A 19,579-nucleotide genomic window follows, 5' to 3' on the forward strand; every position below is an offset into this window, starting at 1 on the left:
ACATATGTAATTTCTTGGAGGCCTTAAATACTTTTCCCTCTTTGGAAAAAACTCATCCAATTGCAATTATGGCCATCTGTCCTTCGTTGAAAAACAATGTAATGTTCGAAATACCCTTTATTGTTCATGGACACATCCAAGTACAATCATGGGCATAAGGAAAACTTAACATCTAAAATATCCTTCATTTTGGAGATATCAAATCAAGTACAAGGATGGACATCGACCTTCCATTGTTGCTTAGAAAAACTCAATCCACATGTACATAAATTTATATGGTAAGAAGTATTAAAAAAAAAAGAAAAAAGAATCAGTTTCTCTCTACCCTTGTGAATATTGAATCTCTTCATTTATCCCATATGACTAAGGATTTGCACAACAAAAACAGATAGACCGATAAGTGCTCGTAAGAGAAGTTGAAATCGATAGGAGCGAGAATTATTGATTTCCAGAAAACGAATCCCTACTGAAACCGAATCAAATTGACCGGTTTGGTTGAGAGTTGAGACTTGAGAGACCGTGAGAAGTGAGACACAATCCAGGATTTCTGGACCTCGGTCGACCCAAAGGGGTGCAATCCCGTACGTCACGAACACGGTTTACAACGGCGCACGACTCTCCAACCAGTCTAAGTTGCGCCGTTGTCGCAACGTTCAACCGTTAACTGTTTCAGTTTCTATGATTGCGATGGTTATTGTGGTAAATCTACGAGTCTAAACGCTCATCCACAACCGTCTATCATCTTCATCACTCCCAAGGATCATCGCCAAATGTTCCAACTATAAAAGGGTCCCACGAGAACTTGTGATATCCGTGCGTTCCAACGAATCACCGGTGTATCCATTCCCGTCATCCATTTCATATCATATATCCTTCCTCCTTTCTCTGCAAATCATCAAACATACCCAGTTCGGGAAGACAACATTTTATCCTTTTCCCCTCCAATAGGAACAAGCAATCTTCTCTCTCTCTCTCTCTCTCTGCGCGTCTATTCTGAAGAATCGCCATTAGACTCGGTCTCTCTGCTTTTTCTTCTCTCTCTCTGTTCCAGAGGTGATCTTTTCTAACAGTGCTTTATTGCCCTATTTTTTTGGGCCAGTCTTTCCAATCTGTATTAGGGTTCTTCCTTTTTTTTCTTATTTCTTATTTCTTATTTCTCATTTGTCCTTTTGAACACTAATCATCCCAAAACTGTCAATTTATCATTATTTCTCTTTCTCTCTCGTTCTAAATCTCTCTGTTATTGAATAGAACTTTGAGGGTTGGATCCTTTTGACTTGATGATGACTTCTGTAAAGAACAACTTCCTACCCCCTGCTCTCGTCTCTAATCTACAAGAAGTTCTTATTAGCAGAAAGGGCGGCGAAGAAGAACCTTCCAACAAGCCCGATGAATCCCTCGAAGCTCCTTCTTCTTCTGCTTCGGAGACTGTCAACGATTGCTTGAAACCCATTGTTCTAGTGACCAATGGGGATGGGACTGAATCACCTGGTCTTACCTTCCTTGTCGAAGCTCTCGTCCAAGAAGGTCAATGCAATGTTCACGTCTGCGCTCCTCAATCGTGGGTGCTTTCCCATTTTAATGAATTTTTCTTCGGAATTTTGAAATGTTTTGTTTTCTCCCATGATCCCATCTGGGTATATTGGGATTTAAAAAAGAAATAAAAATAAATAAAAAAATAAATTTTGGTATAATATGATTAACCCAACTTTTCTCCCTTTCTATTGAGCTCAATTATTCAGTTGTTATTGGGGTGATGCAGGGATAAATCCGTTTCGGGTCACTCTGTGACGCTCCGAGAGAAGCTTGAAGTGTGTTCCGCAGAGATTAGCGGGGCCACAGCATTTGAAGTTTCTGGTAAATGCTACCTTGAGTTTCCCCAGCTTCACCCGTAATCTTTTTTTGTATATCTATCTTTCAACTCAAAATTGGAATTGGGTTTTCTGAAATCATGTGGTTATTTGATAACCTGAATATTGTTGTTTACTTCAAATGGTTGGTCATTTTTGTTTTGTTCTGTTGCCTGTTTTTGTAATTGGGGGGCTTGGGATGTTATGCTTGTAAGTATAGGTAACTAATTTCATTTTGATTTTGCTATTTTCTTGTCATAATTTAATTGTATTCACCTTTTGGATTTTTTATTTTCGGATCAGGAACTCCTGCTGATTGTGTCTCTTTAGCTTTGTCGGGTGCATTGTTTTCTTGGTCAAAACCAGCGCTGGTATATTTTTGTTTTTTCCTCTTCATGTAGATTGTGGCTTTGCAATCACCAACTTTTACATTTCAAGTTTCGAATTTGATATTCAGGTCATCAGTGGAATCAACAAGGGATCAAGTTGTGGTCATCAAATGTAAGTAGCATGCTGATCCCTTCATATCTTTGACATATTCTTGGTTGAGTTATCCCTTCATATCTTGTAGTTCACACTGCCATGAAACTCTAAAAGTGGTCAATCCATTAATATCTCACTAGCCTGATTGTATATTTATTTATAAATTAGTTTTGTGGACTCAGTCTTACTGTTTGCATGATTATTATTTTACCTGCTATGTCTTCTTGTGTTTCTTTGTAAGCTAAATTTTCTTGGAACTCCCCACAGTTTCTATTCAGGTGCTGTTGCCGGGGCAAGGGAAGCTTTGATCTGTGGTGTACCATCTCTTTCTATATCATTGAAGTGGTTGGTGCATATTTTATTGTTTTCCTGGTAAATTCTTTTTTATTTTAATTTATCTGTGTATGTATGTTTTAAGCTGCTTCCTTGTAATCCATTGATAGGAAGAAAGATGAAAGCAGTGAAAGTGATTTTAAAGATGCGGTTAAGGTGTGCTTACCGTTAATACATGCAGCCATAAGAGATATCGAGAAAGGAGTATTCCCCAAAAGTTGCTCTCTGAATATAGAGATTCCTACTTCTCCCTTGACAAACAAGGTTTGTATTTTCAACCCTAGTTTAAAGTTTGTTCAGAGTACTGAATGTCATTTGATACAAATATTAACATGTCTGCAAGCCTTGATGCTAATACAGTTTAATGAGATATTAACTTTAATATGATGGTGATATTTCTTTGCCAACATTTAGGGATTCCATTTTTGTCTGCAGGTTTGTTTGATCAGTGCCTTATATTTTTCTGTTTGAAACTATAACTATCTTGATGTTTTGTCTCTTACTGAAATATTTCATGTAATAAGATGGTTGATTAAAGGAGCCATGTGGGTGTTTCAGCTAGATTATTTTTTTTGGACTGGTAATATCAAATTTGTTCGAAAGAAGGAAAGATGGTTGATTAAAGGAGCCATTTGGGTGTTTCAGCTAGGTTTTTTTTTTGGATTGGTAATATCAAATTTGTTCGAAAGAAGGAAAGAACTATACAACCATTAAAGAGGAGTCCCTGACAGCTCTTGATGGATAGACCCATCTAGAGGCAAAGGGACTCTTAAAAACAGGACACTTAAAAACCCAAGACAACCCTCAGAAAATACAAGGGGTTACCAATGGTCTGCAACCCACTCAATACAAAGAAAAGGGGGGGGGGGGGGATGTACTCAAACCCGAACACCCAAAAGCCCTGTATCCCCACTAAGTACAGCTTTCTCAAAGATTTTGGCCCCTTGGGATAATTCACTATAGCATGACTCCAGTTCTCCACATTTGACCGAATGTCCATGATGATATCAAATCTAGGACGATGCTTATTCCAAAAAGTTTTGGAGGTTCCTTTCTTGCCAAATATGCGCAATTGTACTGCAGCATGCAAGTTTAGCAATGCACCCTATGGAATACCATTTGAATGCATTTTCCACAGACTGCACCTCCAACATAATACTTCTCCCCGGCCTCTGGAAGGGGAGCACCATTTAAAATGTCCCCCTAATTTGGGAGGAGAATGGAAATCAAAGAAAAGATGATCTCTATCTACCAATGGCATCCAACAGAGAGAGCAATAGGGTACTTGAATCAATCTCCTCCTAAGTTGGTCCCTGGTAGGAAGCGCATCTGTCAAACATCTCCGAGCTGTGAGAGATTGATGTGGGATGTGTGATGAAAACCAAATAGTTTCAGCCTAGGGCACCTTAGGGTGAGGGTTTCTGATAATGTCCAAGCTGATCTAGTGGGGAAGAGACCAGTGGTTGACCTTTTCAAATGATGGAGTCTGAAGCTGTGCCACTCAGACTATTAATGCAGCCCAGCTGGTCCCAAACACGACGGAGCTTCAGTGAGTTACCCAGCCTTGGGTTCCACTCACCATCTCTGAGAATGGACTGCACAACTGCAAGCCTGTCTATACCTGCTTCATATCGGATCTTTTCCCTATATCTAAGGATCCAAATCTTGTCTGTGTGCCATGGATCTAACAACAACTTTGTAGCTAGCCCGTTGCCAATTATATGCTACATGTATGGCATAGCTCTATCACAATATTTTAGCAACTTGCCAACTTCCTCCACCCAATAACAATTATGGGCTTCACAGTCCAAATAGACTCCCCTTTGAAATATCTTTGATTGACCCATTTCACCCATAGAGACTCTTTCTGGGATGCTACCCACCAAATCTGCTTAAGAATGCCAGCCAAATTCATATCTTTTATCCTCCTTACCCCCAGTCCTTCCTCTCCCTTTGGTCTGCAGATAGAATCCCATGCAATAAAGTGAATCCTTCGCTTGAGACTGGGACTGACCAAAGGAAGTTAGAGGATGGAGATTCCAATTTCAAGATTACAATCCTAAGAAGCCGAAATAAACCTGACCAAGATATGTAGCCTCCCTAGAGCACAGATATAATTAATTGAACTCTTCCCTGCATAGGACAGGAATCAACTAGATTTTCTCATTCATCTGTTTTCTAGTTATGAGAGTTCTTTTCTTTTAAATGCGATCTTTTAATCATTTAATGCTTTTAGTTGGGATTGTGAATCTCTCTTGCTTGGTAGTAATTTGTACACACGTCCCTGGCCGTGGGAATTACTAATGTTAACACAGTTTTTTTTTTTTAACAGTGAGACCTTCCCACATTAAACTGTAGTCAATGCACTGAAGCAGTGCGGTCAACTGTTCATCAGGGCTTATGCAGCATATTGGGGTCCAATATTTTAGAAGGAATGTCAGGCATGGCAAGGGGCATATGCTCACACCTATGGGCATGGCAGACATTCCTCACCTAATGAAATTTGGAGGAAAATATGCTTCCAAAATAATGCTACAATCTTGATACAAGACTTAAAGCATTTAATTGCTATGTATTTCTTATGAAATGTATCTAGTTTATATTATCATACATATATTTATGCCTGATAAAGACACTTATTTTTCCTGTATTGCCTTCTAAAAATTCAAGCTTTGAGGCTTATGTTCCAGACCTTGAGGCTTTATCTTTGTGAAATCCCTTGCATCATGAAAAGTAGAGACAATGTTGCACCTTAGAACACTAAGACTGGCTTGCAAATCTTGTGAAAAATTTTACAGGCTACAAGATGGGTCTCAAACTTGAGATTGAATTCTCTAATATTCTATAATTGGAATCATGGTTGTCTAGGTGCCCATGCACCTTGGTTGCCTAGATGGGTGCCTTGGTCACTTTCTGGGTGTCGCCTTGCATCTACCTCCGTCTCCAACACCTTGGGTTGCCTAGATGCCTTGACAACTATGATTGGCATGTTGATTTAAGATTGACCTTGGTTGGGGGAACATGTTTTCAGATGATGCCACATACTTCTATGTTAGGTTCTTGATATTGGAATATTAGGAGCCAACAATATTGAACTCCAAAAGGGGGGGGGGGTGTGGAAACCAACTTTGCCTGATATTCTTTTGTTGAACATGTCGGTTCAATATATTTCAGGAACCTATATGTAGGGACGAACAAAAGGAAGAAGACATAGAGCTGAGTCAATTTTCAGCAGTATTGTTAAATTGACACTGGAAAACAGCTGTGAATAGTTGGATAATAGAGGCTACATGTGTCCCCTCCCCACCCCCCAAAAGGAAAAAAGTATCACCACTTGGTTATTCATAGATTCTTTTTTCCTTTCTGATTTGAACTTGTAGGCTTTGGATCTTACTTGCTTGTAAATTGCATTTCAGTTGGCATTTCGTTTGGTGTATGGAACGGGATTTCTGGACAGTTTTGTCAGTCGGACTGAATGATTGGTTTTTTTTTTTTTCCAGTGTATGAAGCATTTATTGTGTCATTTGACATGATTGTTACCTGACATGATGGTAGCAAAGAAAAGAACCTCAAAGAAACCATACACATCCCTCAAATTAGAGTTGCTTATCTCAACTGCATGTGTAGACTATTCCTGTGCTCACTAGTTTCATCAATTTTAATGCTCCTTCTGAAGTTATTTAGAAGTAAATTCTTAAATGGTGGAATGTAGATTTAACGGTTGCATAAGCCATGAAAGATTCTGAAATGATTGAACTCTGGAGCAGCATGATGTTTTTGGGTCTGTTGTATATCTAAAGATTTTGAGGTTTGATGAAAGAAGCCGCTCACCACTCCCACCCCCCCCCCCAAAAAAAAAAAAAAAAAAAAACCCTTGAAACACATATGAAACATGGTTCGATTCTTTTCTGCCTTGTCTTTTGGACACTATAATGCCATAAGGAATGTTTGAGGTTCATCTGGTTGAATTTTCCAATTTCTGTTTGTGTCCTGATTATCTGAATAATGTGGCATTTTTCTTGGGGGTGAGAATTCTTGTGGCTACTGTGATGTGATGGGCATGCCAAATTGAATCTGTTTACAATGTTATTTGGTGTACAACCAATGAACAGGGCTTTATTCATGGGCTTTAATGATTCCTTTTTTGTGATTGGCAGGGCTTCAAAGTCACCAGACAGAGTCTGTGGAGGTCTCTTCCAAGTTGGCAAGCTGTCTCAGCTAACAGACATCCATCTGCTGGGTTCATGTCCAATCAACAGAGTCTTGGCCTCCAGCTTGCTCAGCTCAGCCGAGATGCATCTGCAGCTGTAAGCTTCTTTTATTGAATGTGCAGTTAAGGTTTCAAATTTCTGGATTGGAGAGATTACAATCCCTTGTCTGGGTGTGTGGTGCATAATTTAGACATTGAAATGATCCAATATCATTGGTCCACAGGGTGCAGCACGCCGCATTGGCACACAAAGGAAGAATGTGGAGATTGAATCAGTTGGGGTTGCTGGAAAACCAGATTCCCAACGAGTGAAGAAGTATTTCCGTCTAGAGGTATGTTTAATGTCTGATGGATAAGCCATGTTCGAAGGAGGTGCAATACCTATATCAACCTGCACTTCTTCTCCATGACCCTTTTTTCATATTTAGTGTTGGTTCATTGAAGTATAGCTGTTTTGTTTTGCTACTGCTTACTGTGTCTTTGCACTTTCTCTTCTCTTTGTTTTTTTTCGTTAGAATTTTTTATTCATGTGTTTTTTTGATTAATGAATTTTATCTAGGAGCAAAGCAAACCTACAAAGGCATGGATGAGAATTGGATGAGGATTATTATTATTATTATTTGTAATCTTGATTGTTGTTGTCTGGCACAAGTGTAACATATTTTTGTAACTTCAGTTTCTGGAAAGGGAGCAAGAAGAAACAGATGAGGATCTTGATTTCAGAGCACTTGAAAATGGCTTTGTAAGTAAAAAGTGACTTTGTATAAATTTCTATACCTCGGCTTTCTGTCCGCTGATTGATTTGCATTTCCTGCCATGTAACAGGTTGCTATTACTCCTCTATCATTGTCATCACATGCTGAATCTGAAACTCAAGCATCTGCGTCTGAGTGGATTGCTGCTACTCTTTTCAGGGACCAATAAAGCTTGTTTAGATTGACGTGGTTGGTAACACGGTGTACATTTGGAAATGGGATTACATTTTTTTTTTCTTCCCCCCCTTCTATTCAACATGCAAATTTATTCTGATTTCTTCTGTCCCTTTCTTCCCCCCCTACCCCTGCCCAACCAAAAAGCTGGGGTTCTTTTATCTTTGTGTACCAATGAAGCATACGCTTCTCTGTTTAACTTATGTATTGGGCAAGATGTAAAATCTCCAGTCATCTTCTTTTTCCTGATGCTAACAATATTTGGTTCAGTTTGAAAATGTGGTGTTCCTGTTTAAGTCCAGTGAGTTGAGTTCGCTTTTTTGTATCTTTTGATGCAGACTGCAGTGGGGTTTACTTTTTTCCGCACTCTCCTATTTACCCTTAATACTGAATCATGCCTCAAAAATGTAATTTTTGTGGACATCTATGTTGTATTTTATTCTGTTTCTTCCTGGAAAGTATGGAGGAAATATGCGTACTTAACTTTCCCCTCTTTCTTGTTTTAATTCTCCATGTTTATTTAATTATATTATTGGGTGGTGAGTCGGAATATCATTAATATAATTTGGTTTTCTATGATAACCATCTGTCTATAAGCTTCTCTTTGTTCGTTTAATAAATTACTGTATTATTATTCATCCCAAAAGGGGGGGGGGGGGAGATTGGTTGTGTTGAGTTGATTGCTTGGCCCTTGATTGGCTGTGGCTCCGAGGTCAAGTCCTTAAGCAGTGGATACTAGTGATTCAACTTGTGGACTGTTCTAGAAAAAATTACTAGTGTTCTAGCTGAATCAAGTAATTGGGTAGTATGGAATACGAAGACCATATCTGTTTGGGTTTTGATTCACTTGTCCTTAAAGCGGTACCTTCTTTTTAATGTTGAAACGTTAGAGCCTTCTAAAAGTTTGAAAGAGAGAGTGTTCAATACATTGTGAGTACAAACAGGTAATCTAGATGGAATCACCTACCAGATAGAGTAGGCCAATTCTAAGTTTTGGTTAGAAACTTGGAATAGAACCTGTTTGACAACCTACTGTAAACAATATCAATTCCCCACCACATAGGAGTTGCAGTCGGGCATTTTGCTGCCGAAAAGTGCAGAAGATTTAGTCTTTTGCTCAAATGTGGAATTGGGCAGAGAGAGAGAGAGATCCAATTCTTATATTGATGCTTACTTTCTTGTTTATATGGAAGGTGAGAGACCATATATTTGGAGGGTAGGTGAGAGAATCTCCAAAATCCTATTCATTGATTCAGTTCGTAACAATGATCTGCTCAACTTAAAATTGGTCTTCTGGCATATGTAACATACCTCCAGCCCCAAACAATGCCTTGTTGCAGTTCAATTGTCAGGTTGCACTCATCAACTTGAAAGATCTCCATGCACAATTTCACTGCCACCAAGGACTGATGAACTTTGCTCGGTCTATTGGATAGTATAATCAGAGAATTAAACTCATTAATAATGGATCGATGAATCTCATCAATCGTTATGCAATTTGGGCTCATCCTTAGGGAATCCAAAAACATTAATTATCTTGAGTTGTGGGATCTTGGTCGACGTTCTGTGCGAATCAGCGATTCTGGTCTTCTCCTTGCTATTCATGAGAATCACCAGTGACTCTCTCTCTCTCTCTCTCTCTCTCACACACACACACACATGAAGTGACCTCTTTGCTTCCCACGTAAAACCGTTTGATCATTTTTCACTGGTGTGCTCCCCTTTGCTGCTTGCTCAGAGACCTTCTCCCCAAAAGTTGATATACCAGGCAAAACAGATTTTGTCTAAAACGCATTAATCTAGTTCTTCTCTCTTCTATTTTCTCATTTTAGAATGCCTTCTTGACCCAAAATCTATTTTGAGAATTCATACCAAATACAATATCAGTGAATCAAGTAGTTTTACTTAAAGAGCCAGAATCTGTTTCGAGAATTCATTCCAACACAATGTCAATGAATCTAGTAGTTTAAACTAAGGAGTGAGTTTCTTTACACCCACGGTGAAAGAGAAACTTCTACATTCACTCCTCTCAATATCATTGAATTACATTAGGGAGGTGTAATTTCGACTACAACAATAATAAGTGAGTTTCTTTACACCCATGGTGAAAAGGAAACTTCTACATCAAACTCCTCTCAATATCATTGAATTACATTAGGGAGGTGTAATTTCGACTGCAACAATAATAGGTGAAAGTGTAATGATGACTTAAAAATCCAATCACATGTTCACATCATCAATGGCCTCTTTAAATAAACAACAAAATCCGGAAGCTTAAATTTTGTACGTGATCTTTGGCAGTTGGCTGACCAAAGTTAATCAGGCGTGCATACTAAACAGAAATACTAAATTCACCTCTTGCTCCAAAATCCAAAATCCAACTTTCAACGGTTCCGACTCCTCTATTGTGCAATAGAGGCAGCAACTTAAATCCAACGCTTTGGAGCATCCCAGCACGGAACCCACAACACATGGGTGCATGCCTCAAGGCACTTCAAGGTGTTGGATCTGAATTGCCGCCTCTATTGTGTAGTAGAGGAGCCCCGTTCACCCCCAACCCACCCAGGGTTTGAAAAATCGGATCAGATCTGCTGATTTGGGTTGATCCAGAAATAATCAGGCAAGGCCAATCCTAATTCTTAGTGCATCCCTCCACCCAAACACGGGTGGTGGCAAAATAATCACCCTGCCCTAGGTTGGAAGCCCGTGTGCCTCCCACGGTCAATCCCGGTACTGATGCAGTGACCACACTATCAGGGAACAATCCCCTACCCAAGTGTTTTTTAACTGATTTCCACCGATTATGGATCAATTCCGAGTCCCGTACTCATTTCAGCCTATTCGGCCGGACCGATCTGGATCCCGATTCCTGACTTTTGAACACTGAACCCACCCTTAGCGGGATCACGACCTTCTAATCTAGTTTAGGGTTTTAGTGGAGTCTCTACTTTGTTGTTTGGGAAAAAAAAAAAAAAAAAAAAAATGTCGTCGAAAGCCCTAGCCCGCGTTGGTTCTTCTCTCGTAAATCGCTTCTTCAATCTTCATCTTCACCACCAATCTGATTCAAATCTCGGCATTTTATCTCCTAAGCTTCTGCCTTCCATTTCCAAGTTCCAGAATTCTCTTCGTTTGGAGGAAAACTGTACTGAGACCCTGCGAAAGGTGGCTGCTGAAGAATTTCCCTATCCATGTGGCCTTCCTTCTCTCCGCTTCTTCTTACCAGATGGTAAGACTTTTGCTGGTTTATTTATTTATTTTTTATTGTTTCTATGAAATTTCTTGTCTTGAAGATCTTATTCACAGTTCACTTTATATACTATATTATTTTTCCTCCATTTTCCATCTTCACATCTTGGTTGTTACTTTAGGAAGAAATTAGCAACACTGTGTCTGTTTTTGGAGAAGATACTCGGCCTTTCAGATTATGGATGGTTTTTTCAAATTGAAGGTAGCTGTTCTATAGAGTTCAGAGTCTTGTATTGTTCTTTATAACTTTGAATTGTAAGAATTATATAACTCATTCAAGTTTAAAGGTGTGAGAAATTCATCATTTTCATTGGAGGAAAAATAGTATTACATGCGTGTGTAATTTAAGTGTGGAGTCGAACTAGCAAACCATCAAAACTGTTACATAAAAGGATACAGGTGGATAGAAAATAGGGGAGAAGATGGGAAATAAATGAGGAAGAGATAATAAAGAGATAATGTAAGATAACAAGTAACAAGGAGATAAAATAGAAATAATTTGATAGATTTGTTTTATAGATGAAGCTTGACATTTTGGCTTAATTGAGGTAGCCAATCTCATCTCAAGATAACATCAAGAGAGGTAATTTTGGATTTTCATTGCTTACCATTCATTCAAAATTATACATATTTAAAGTGATTACAATAGTTACTATAACCACTAATAACTTCTACCAACCACAACTCCCACGAATAAACAACAACTAATCCATATCCCTTTTAAACCCATTTACATACAATACTCCCTATCACGACACAATCGGTTGTAAGTTGTAACTCCCCTTCTTACCACATACCTATTCCCATAACCAGATACGTAATTGCCAAGGAGGAAGCCCATACAACTTGTACGTATCAATTAAATTGTTAAGTGTATGGCAACACAAGGCAAAAATTATCGGTTAAGGGGATTGGGGGGGGGTGATTATGTAATTATGGGATTTTTTAACAATTTTTTATGTGGCTAATTAGTTATGGAACACGACTAGTAATAGAGGAGATAAGTTAGGGAAGGGGGTTGTTCAATAATTAAGTAATAGTTATCCTTATTGTAATGCTTATTTATAGCCAAGGTGTTGAATGAATAGAAGTCTTTGGAAATCCCAAAATTATCTCTTAAAAGACGAGGTAGGCTACCTCACTTAAGCCAAGATGCCAAGCTTCTTCTGTTTCTTACTCACCTTACCACAATAGATACGAAGTGATACTTCAAGTACGTATCATCTCCTATCAAAGCCGAGGGATGAATCAATGGGTGGAAAGCTTGACTTCCACTACTACAAAAGTGACGAAGATATCATCAATTGGAAGTGTAAAGTGGATATGGCCAGCAAGTGCAAGATAACCTTCCAACCTAGCAAGATGAAGAAGATACAGTACATCCTAAATTGCAAGTTGTGTTGGATCGACAAATTCACTAACATAAAGAATAAATCCTTATCCATTGACAAGAAATGTCACCATCGAAAGCAACTTGGGAATTACTCCACCTAGATCTGGGATCCAAGTGGAATCATTTTAATTTTTATTTGTAACTTGGATGTTATGAAATTCAGTTCTTAAAAAGTGGTCTCGAGAACAAGACCAAATTTAAGGGGGGATGGTTAGTTATGTGCATGGCTTGAATGGCAATGCATGGCATACATTATCGGTTAAGGGGATTGGGGGGGAGTAATTATGTAGTTATAGAACGTGGCTAGTAATGGAGAAGGAGATAAGTTAGAGAAGGGGGTAGTTCGATAACTAAGTAGTAGTTATACTTATTGTAACACTTATTTATAGCTGAAGTATCAAATAGAAGTCTTTGAAATCCCTAAATTATCTATTAAGAGATGAGGTAGGTTTTTTCAACTAAGCCAAGACGCTAAGCATTGTTCGTAAAGCCAAACTGTTTCTATTTTATCTTTTTTATCTCCACCCCTATTTTCGCTTTTCTTACTCATCTTATCACAATAAGTACGATAGGATATTTCAGGTATGTAAACATACGTTGAGAATCCTGTCTTGCCCATAGTTGTCCAGGCGACGACTAGGCGTCCAGGAGGCAATCTGGGTGACCGTCGCTTTATTGCACTGGCACTTTATTGCAAGGCACAACACTTATTTATGTAAAATCTTATGACATTCCTTACCGATGGATTACAATATATTTTTTGCGTTTATGAATTTGCCGATCTAATACAGCTTGCAGTTTAGGATGTAGAGTCTCTTCTTCATCTTGCGTGGTTGGATGGTCACCTTATACTTGTTGGCCATCTCCACTTTGTACTTTAGTTGGTGGTATATTCGTCGTCATTGTAGCAGGGGAAGTCAAACTTGACCAGCTTAGGGGTGTAAGTTTGCTAAGTAGAGGGTTGTATGGTTGGTGATATAGACTTAGTCTCTTAAATAGCTCGTTGTGCCTAGAGGGAAGATGTTGCTGCTCTTTCAATTTGGATGAGATTTGTTGTTGTCATTTCTTGAGCATACACACCTCCCATTCCAATCTTTCCACCCGTTGATCCATCCCTTGGTTGTAATACCAGATGATACATACATGGTGAACCCCGTCTTATCCATTGTAATAAAGTGAATAAAAGAGAGAGAAAATAGGGAATTAAGACAAGATATGGGGTGGCAGGTTGAGGTTGAGAAGAATTAAGGCTTGTAGAGTTGGCGGATGGGGATAAGAGAAGGGATAAAATGTATGGAAAAGATAGGAGAGAATAATTAAGAAGTGTTTGGCTTTACGGACAATGCTTGGTGCCTTGGTTTAAGTGAGAAAGCATACCTTATCTTTTAAGAGAAAATTTAGGGATTGATAAAGATTTCTATTGATTAGATACTTCAACTATGAAATAAATGTTGTAATAAGGATAACTACTACTTAATTATCAAACAACCCCCTTTCCTAACTTATCTCATTTTCCATTACTAGTCACTTCGAAATCTAATTTTTAAAGCAACATCTATAACCGCTGTGTTCCAATTGATTTTCTGACCAATTCCTTGTCATCAATCAGTACTATGGCTAGGAAAACCTTACCAGAATGGATGAAGTGAAGATAATTTATTCAATTCTGTACTGAATTCTGGCATTGAACTCCAACTCCCGACATTGATGCAATCGGCTTGTTCTATCTAGGCAATGGATGAAAAAACTGCTGGTAATTCCCTCTCTATGGTAGAGCTGGAAAAAAAATTGTGAACAAGAAAAGAAGAGGTTGGGAGGGGAAATATCTGTATACCATGCACAGAACTTTGGTTTTCCCATGATGCAGTTTCAAAGTACAAGAGAAGAAGAGCTTGATTCAGCCTATGGTTGGAGATCACTAATGCTATTAGTAGTCTCAAGTCCATTCTGTTTGTGGGGTTCTGTTTGAGTTAATTTTTATTTTATGATTAGTATTTGGAATTTTTTTTTTTGGATAATTTAGTATTTGGATATTATCATCATGGGATTAGAAGTTACTAATTCCAGTGCTTATTTTGATTCTTTATTAGAGTTCTGGGTGGATTAGGACACTTTGTATAGCAGGTTGATAGCAAGTTGTAGTTGTGTTAATTTGTTTTAAGTTTTAGTGCAGAATTTGGTCCTAGTCAGTCCAATTCCAATCCTGATGATTTGGTCCTTTCAAAATTTTATAAATAGATGTAATGGCTCACAGCCTCCCCCATGATTTGATGAATATAGTCCTCAGGTTTTTTTAATTGTGGTTCTGTGGATTCAAGCAGCCTGAGTGGATTCTCGGTTATCATGGTGGATTCTAAAGTGGACTGCAGGTGGATTCCTGGCCTCTACTATAAAACAAAACAAAGTAGGTGAAGACGGAAGTCTAAACAGAAAAGGGGGATGAAGAGATGCAAAAAGAGGGATAAGAAATGGGATAAGAAATGAAAATGAAAAAGACACAAGATAGATGAAGAATGCAAGATGAAAGTAAGAAGAAAGAGGACAGCCCGACAAGCTAGGAGAAGCGCAGCTAATTGGGGTTGGCTATACATGGATCCTACCATCATATCTATTTCCCTATCCGATTATTCTAATGTTACAGGTAGATTTCTTCAGTTTTTGCAGACCTGTGGTTCCCCTGTTTTCTTCCAAGTTTCAGGTTGCATTTTTCTTCCAACACCTCTGTATATTGGCCTGATTTGTCTCAAAGTCAGTATTCTAGTTCCTGGTTTCTTCTCTCTGGAATTCTGGTATTAAGTTCTGTCCAAATCTGTGGCCCTGGCTCCTAATGCCACTAGGTATAGTCTGTGCAGGTCATTCTAGTTCTCTATTTCCAGAGATACTTTGCAGGATTGTTCTACTGGATCTGATCACACTCGACCAGGTTATTGGGCTGTTCTGATCTCTCAATTCTGAGTTATAAAATTTCACCATCTACTGTTCTGTTTTATCTATTCTGTGATCCCGCTTTTACCAGTCTCTTTTCTAGATTTCTGGTTTTGGATTAGTCTACATTAGCTCCTCAAACCCTTGGTAATAGATACGATCTATACTGTAAGCACCATAACTATATTCCAGAATCTTCAAAAAGGAAAAATGAGTCCTCTTTTTTTTTTTTTTTTTTGGGGGGGGGGGGAGAGGGGTCTACTGTACCCTCCTCCAGTGCCTCCTTTCTTTTTATTCTCTCCTCCCCATGTGAAATGACCCATATGGGCAGAGGGGAGAGACAGGGAGAGGAGGTGCTGGTGGAGGGTGTGCCCCCCTTCCCCAAACAGGAAACAGTTGCCCCCTTTAAAATAATGTCTGTTTACACTGCTTCTATGGACTTCACCTAGGACTCAAATTGACTGACATGGTTTCTAGTTTAGGAAAATTTTCTAGGGAGTGACAATGACAATTTTTGCCATGATTGATGTATTGAGGTATTAGGTAACCCAGTTAGATGTTTTACTGGTATTAAATTGAATCCATCTATTGCAATGACATTAACCAACTCTATCCCTCTTGAAGTTGATTTTCTTTCAATCTCTGAAAAAAAGGAACATATAGGTAGTTTTGGCTGTAAACATGACAATATTGTGATTTCCTATCATTTTGTTGTACAGGAAATGCTTCAACATCAACTGAATCGGTGCTCTTACTTCCCAAAAGGACCTACCAACCCAGCCATGTCAAGCGGAAGAGGACCCATGGATACTTTGCTCGGTATGTCTTCCTTCTTAACCTAGTGCTAACACACATAGAATAATGGTAGCACTTTATCCAAGGTCGCTTGTATCTTTCCAAGTTCCTTTCCCAATTTGTGATCTGGATAGATTCTTTGTACCGACTATTGAATGAGGAATTTTGACATATTGCAAGTTGAATTCATACTGATCTTTCTCACTTCTCATGTAATCTGTTCAAAGATAATGGTCTCTTTTCTTATTAAAAATGGATCAAAAACAAAAAGAAAGTAAAAAAATCTATGTTTGCATCCACAGATCTGCCACCCGCTAGTGATGGTATGTGACTGACCGATGTGCTTTACTGTGCTAGCAGAAAGGAAACGAAAGGTGGACGGAGAGTCATTGCTCGGAGAATAGCAAAGGGTCGATCAAGAATCACAGCATAATTAATTGTCAAGAAAGGTTTGGTTTACCATGGTGCCTTGTAAGTTTGTAACACTCACTGGGAAGGGACACAGCTAGTGTAACTCATGTCACAAATCTTCTGTTCCATAGCAGAGTAGATAAGAAAACATGCTGTGCGGTTGGTTGGATCGAATGGCTGAGAATTGTTCATTTCGTTCATCAATTTCTTCTTCTCCAATTTAATAGTTTTCTTTTTTCTGTTCATTCTGTACACTTTTTTTCCTGGTAATTTCATAAAAAAGTTGAGAAGGTGAAACTCTATATTATTGAAAAGGAAGCTGTTTGTTACACCTTTATGTTGGGTGTTATTGTCCTCTCCCTATCCTTTGTTCAATACCTGAAATCTCTTGTTTCAGCATTATTTAATATGCATAATGAAATGGTTCGTTTTTGCTGCGTAGGCAGAAAAGCTTCTTGGGCTAATAAAACTGTCACCATATGGGAGAGGTAAGGTGAAGAAATCAGGGGGAATCCTGAGAAACGGATACAACAGCCAAGGTATCAAAAGTGATTCTCCTCTTGGTTACATGGATTTAGGTATCAGTTTTGTATCAGTTGAGTATCGGCAATGACTCGTATCATGTAGAAAGTACTGAAAAAACAAGAACAAGCTCTACACAGATTTATGAGGTTCCACAAGATTGTCTACGTGCGAAGAATCCGAATTTCAGAAAGTGGGACTGTCGTTACTTGGATTAATCTGTAACAAAATATAATACATCATACACCAATATATCAAAATGAATCTTATACAGGAATCGGATGCGATAGTAAACCTGTTAAAACTGATAATAAGAAAATGATAAGCCAGATAAAATCGGATCAAAATCAAAATTTCCTCAATATCAGGAAGAACTGGGGATGTTGAGAAGTTTCTAGAAAGTCTGAAAAGGGTAATGGGACATCAATGTGTTACAGGTGAGATTTTGATATTTTGATACTGGATGTTCGGGTCGTACACGTGGCAGTAATTCATGAAAAGGAAGAGGGATTCTGATATGGGATGTTCGGATCGTACACGTGGCAGTAATTTATGAAAAGGAAGAGAAACGCGGGCTCCTACTCTATCACGAACCCAACAACTTCCCTATATATTCTCTCCCGACCCTGACTCCAGATTTTTCGATTCCATCCATTATATATACTCTCTCCCCCTCCCGCTTCCTGTCCACAGTGGAGCTCTGGATTCGTATTTCTTCTTCAAACTTCCATATGCTCCGTCCTGTAAATTCATTGAGATCGTAACTGTCACTGAGATCATCGACCCACTTCACCTCATTAATGGACTGAGAAACCCTAGAAAGCATTAATGGAAGGGGTAAAGGTTAAAGAAGAAGAGGTGGTGGTTGTCGGCTATGGTAGTGGCTCTTCAACTTCGTCGTCTTCGTCTTCTCGGACATTGCCACCTCAGCCAATGGAGGGCTTACACGACTCTGGTCCCCCTCCTTTCCTAACCAAGACTTTCGACATGGTGGAGGATCTCTCTACTGACTCCATCGTCTCATGGAGCAGAGCTCGTAACAGCTTCATCATTTGGGACTCGCATCAGTTCGCCACTACACTCCTCCCCAGATACTTCAACCACAACAATTTCTCCAGCTTCATTCGTCAGCTCAACACTTACGTACGAGTTTATTCCTTCCTTCATTTCTTTTCCCTTCTTGGATGATTCTGATTTTTTCTTTTGTGCATGGGTTCTCTTCTACAGGGTTTCAGAAAGGTTGATCCTGATCGATGGGAATTCGCAAACGAAGGGTTCCTCGGAGGACAGAAGCATTTGTTGAAGAACATCAAGAGAAGGAGACACATCGCTCAGAACATCCAACAGCAAGGAGGACTAGGACCTTGTGTTGAACTGGGGAAGTATGGCCCTGAAGCCGAAATCGACAGATTAAAAAGGGACCGTGACCTACTCATGGTGGAAATTGTGAAGCTGAAGGAGCAGCAACAATCCTCCAGGGATGAACTCGTCACCATCGAGGAACGGCTGCAAGGCACAGAGAGGAAGCATCAACAGATGATGATTTTTCTTGCTAAGGCTCTGAAAAACCCAGCTTTCGTACGACAGCTTATTCAACGAAACGAACAGAAGAGAGAACTTGCGAACGGCTGTACTGGAAAGAAACGGAGGTTGCCTCCCAGCAGGAGCGCCGAAAATTTGCAGGATGAGACAGCTTCGGTGGCAGAACCCATTGGTATTCCCCAATTTGCGAGTTTCATTGGCCAAGCCCAGGAAGAAGTGCTCACCGTTGAATCGGAAATTGAGACATTGTTCTCTACGGCCATTGATAGTGAGTCGAGTAGCGCAATCCAGGGCGAGAAGGTTGGTGTGATCCCAAGTACTAGCGATCCGGATTTAGGTACTAGTGCTAGCGAAATAGTTTGGGAGGAATTGCTGAATGAGGAACTGATTGCAGGAGGAGAGGAAGAAGTAGATGTAGGCAGTAATCAATCCGAAATTGATGTGGAAGTGGAGGAATTGGTTGCCACACCACCTGATTGGGGCGGAAATGTGCAGGACTTGGTGGAGCAAATGGGATTTCTGGGATCCAACACACCCTGATGCGTGGCTGCATTGGATGTGTTGCAGGTTGCAGGTTGCAGGTTTTAGGTTTTAGGTTTCTCAGGTCTCTGTTCTTAATGTCTTCATGTCGACCTCTACATCTTCAATTGTTGCTATGTGTTAGAAATTCATCAGAAATGTTCTATGTACCCATGAACTAATCAAGTATGGGACTTCATGTACGGCAGTCAGCAGGGGAAGAGGTTGAAGATGCAGGGGTAACCAACAGAGATGAACTTAATGGAACAAGGTCTTTGGTCTTTTTGAAGTTCCAGAAGCCAAGGAAGGAGTTGTGCAAAATTTATACAAAGAAATGAAATAATAATCACAATACAATCAGAGCAATGCTTCTGTTGGCACCTGCTTTGGTCTTCCTCTGCTCTTATATTTGAAAGGTTTC

General features: G+C 39.3%; 3 protein-coding genes across 5 annotated transcripts; all 3 read left to right on the forward strand.

The window, feature by feature from the left end:
* The first annotated feature begins 826 nt into the window (after positions 1–826).
* On the forward strand, positions 827–8,294 carry LOC122083550 (5'-nucleotidase SurE-like). Of its 2 annotated transcripts, XM_042651400.1 has the most exons (11): positions 827–1,053; positions 1,252–1,561; positions 1,763–1,857; positions 2,154–2,221; positions 2,308–2,351; positions 2,601–2,678; positions 2,777–2,930; positions 6,824–6,973; positions 7,101–7,208; positions 7,553–7,618; positions 7,702–8,294. In XM_042651400.1, the coding sequence occupies exons 2-11, from the start codon at positions 1,281–1,283 to the stop codon at positions 7,798–7,800; spliced, it is 1,143 nt and encodes a 380-aa protein (XP_042507334.1). In that variant the 5' UTR covers positions 827–1,053; positions 1,252–1,280; the 3' UTR covers positions 7,801–8,294. The 2 variants fall into 2 exon arrangements, with proteins under 2 accessions (XP_042507334.1, XP_042507332.1); XM_042651398.1 differs by having other exon boundaries at positions 828–1,561.
* Positions 8,295–10,471: 2,177 nt separating this feature from the next.
* Positions 10,472–16,912, forward strand: LOC122083636. 2 transcript variants are annotated; one of them, XM_042651506.1, is made up of 3 exons: positions 10,472–11,031; positions 16,089–16,188; positions 16,467–16,608. In XM_042651506.1, exons 1-3 carry the CDS (start codon positions 10,788–10,790, stop codon positions 16,480–16,482), a joined length of 360 nt encoding a protein of 119 aa, XP_042507440.1. In that variant the 5' UTR covers positions 10,472–10,787; the 3' UTR covers positions 16,483–16,608. The 2 variants fall into 2 exon arrangements, with proteins under 2 accessions (XP_042507440.1, XP_042507439.1); XM_042651505.1 differs by having other exon boundaries at positions 10,519–11,031; positions 16,525–16,912.
* Positions 16,913–17,042: 130 nt separating this feature from the next.
* On the forward strand, positions 17,043–19,524 carry LOC122083635 (heat shock factor protein HSF30-like). Its single transcript, XM_042651504.1, has 2 exons — positions 17,043–18,240; positions 18,325–19,524. Exons 1-2 carry the CDS (start codon positions 17,926–17,928, stop codon positions 19,177–19,179), a joined length of 1,170 nt encoding a protein of 389 aa, XP_042507438.1. The 5' UTR covers positions 17,043–17,925; the 3' UTR covers positions 19,180–19,524.
* Positions 19,525–19,579: the final 55 nt, after the last annotated feature.

This window comes from Macadamia integrifolia, chromosome 7, assembly GCF_013358625.1.
Source record: "Macadamia integrifolia cultivar HAES 741 chromosome 7, SCU_Mint_v3, whole genome shotgun sequence".
Taxonomy (NCBI): Eukaryota; Viridiplantae; Streptophyta; class Magnoliopsida; order Proteales; family Proteaceae; genus Macadamia; species Macadamia integrifolia.

Coding starts and splice junctions, on each gene's coding strand:
- LOC122083635 (XM_042651504.1), top strand. CDS start 17,926: ATGGAAGGGGTAAAGGTTAAAGAAGAAGAGGTGGTGGTTGTCGGCTAT. Junction 18,241..18,324: donor TTCGTCAGCTCAACACTTAC/GTACGAGTTTAT, acceptor TCTCTTCTACAG/GGTTTCAGAAAGGTTGATCC.
- LOC122083550 (XM_042651400.1), top strand. CDS start 1,281: ATGATGACTTCTGTAAAGAACAACTTCCTACCCCCTGCTCTCGTCTCT. Junction 1,562..1,762: donor CACGTCTGCGCTCCTCAATC/GTGGGTGCTTTC, acceptor GGGGTGATGCAG/GGATAAATCCGTTTCGGGTC. Junction 7,209..7,552: donor AGAAGTATTTCCGTCTAGAG/GTATGTTTAATG, acceptor TTGTAACTTCAG/TTTCTGGAAAGGGAGCAAGA.
- LOC122083636 (XM_042651505.1), top strand. CDS start 10,788: ATGTCGTCGAAAGCCCTAGCCCGCGTTGGTTCTTCTCTCGTAAATCGC. Junction 11,032..16,088: donor CCGCTTCTTCTTACCAGATG/GTAAGACTTTTG, acceptor TTTGTTGTACAG/GAAATGCTTCAACATCAACT. Junction 16,189..16,524: donor ACCCATGGATACTTTGCTCG/GTATGTCTTCCT, acceptor CTGTGCTAGCAG/AAAGGAAACGAAAGGTGGAC.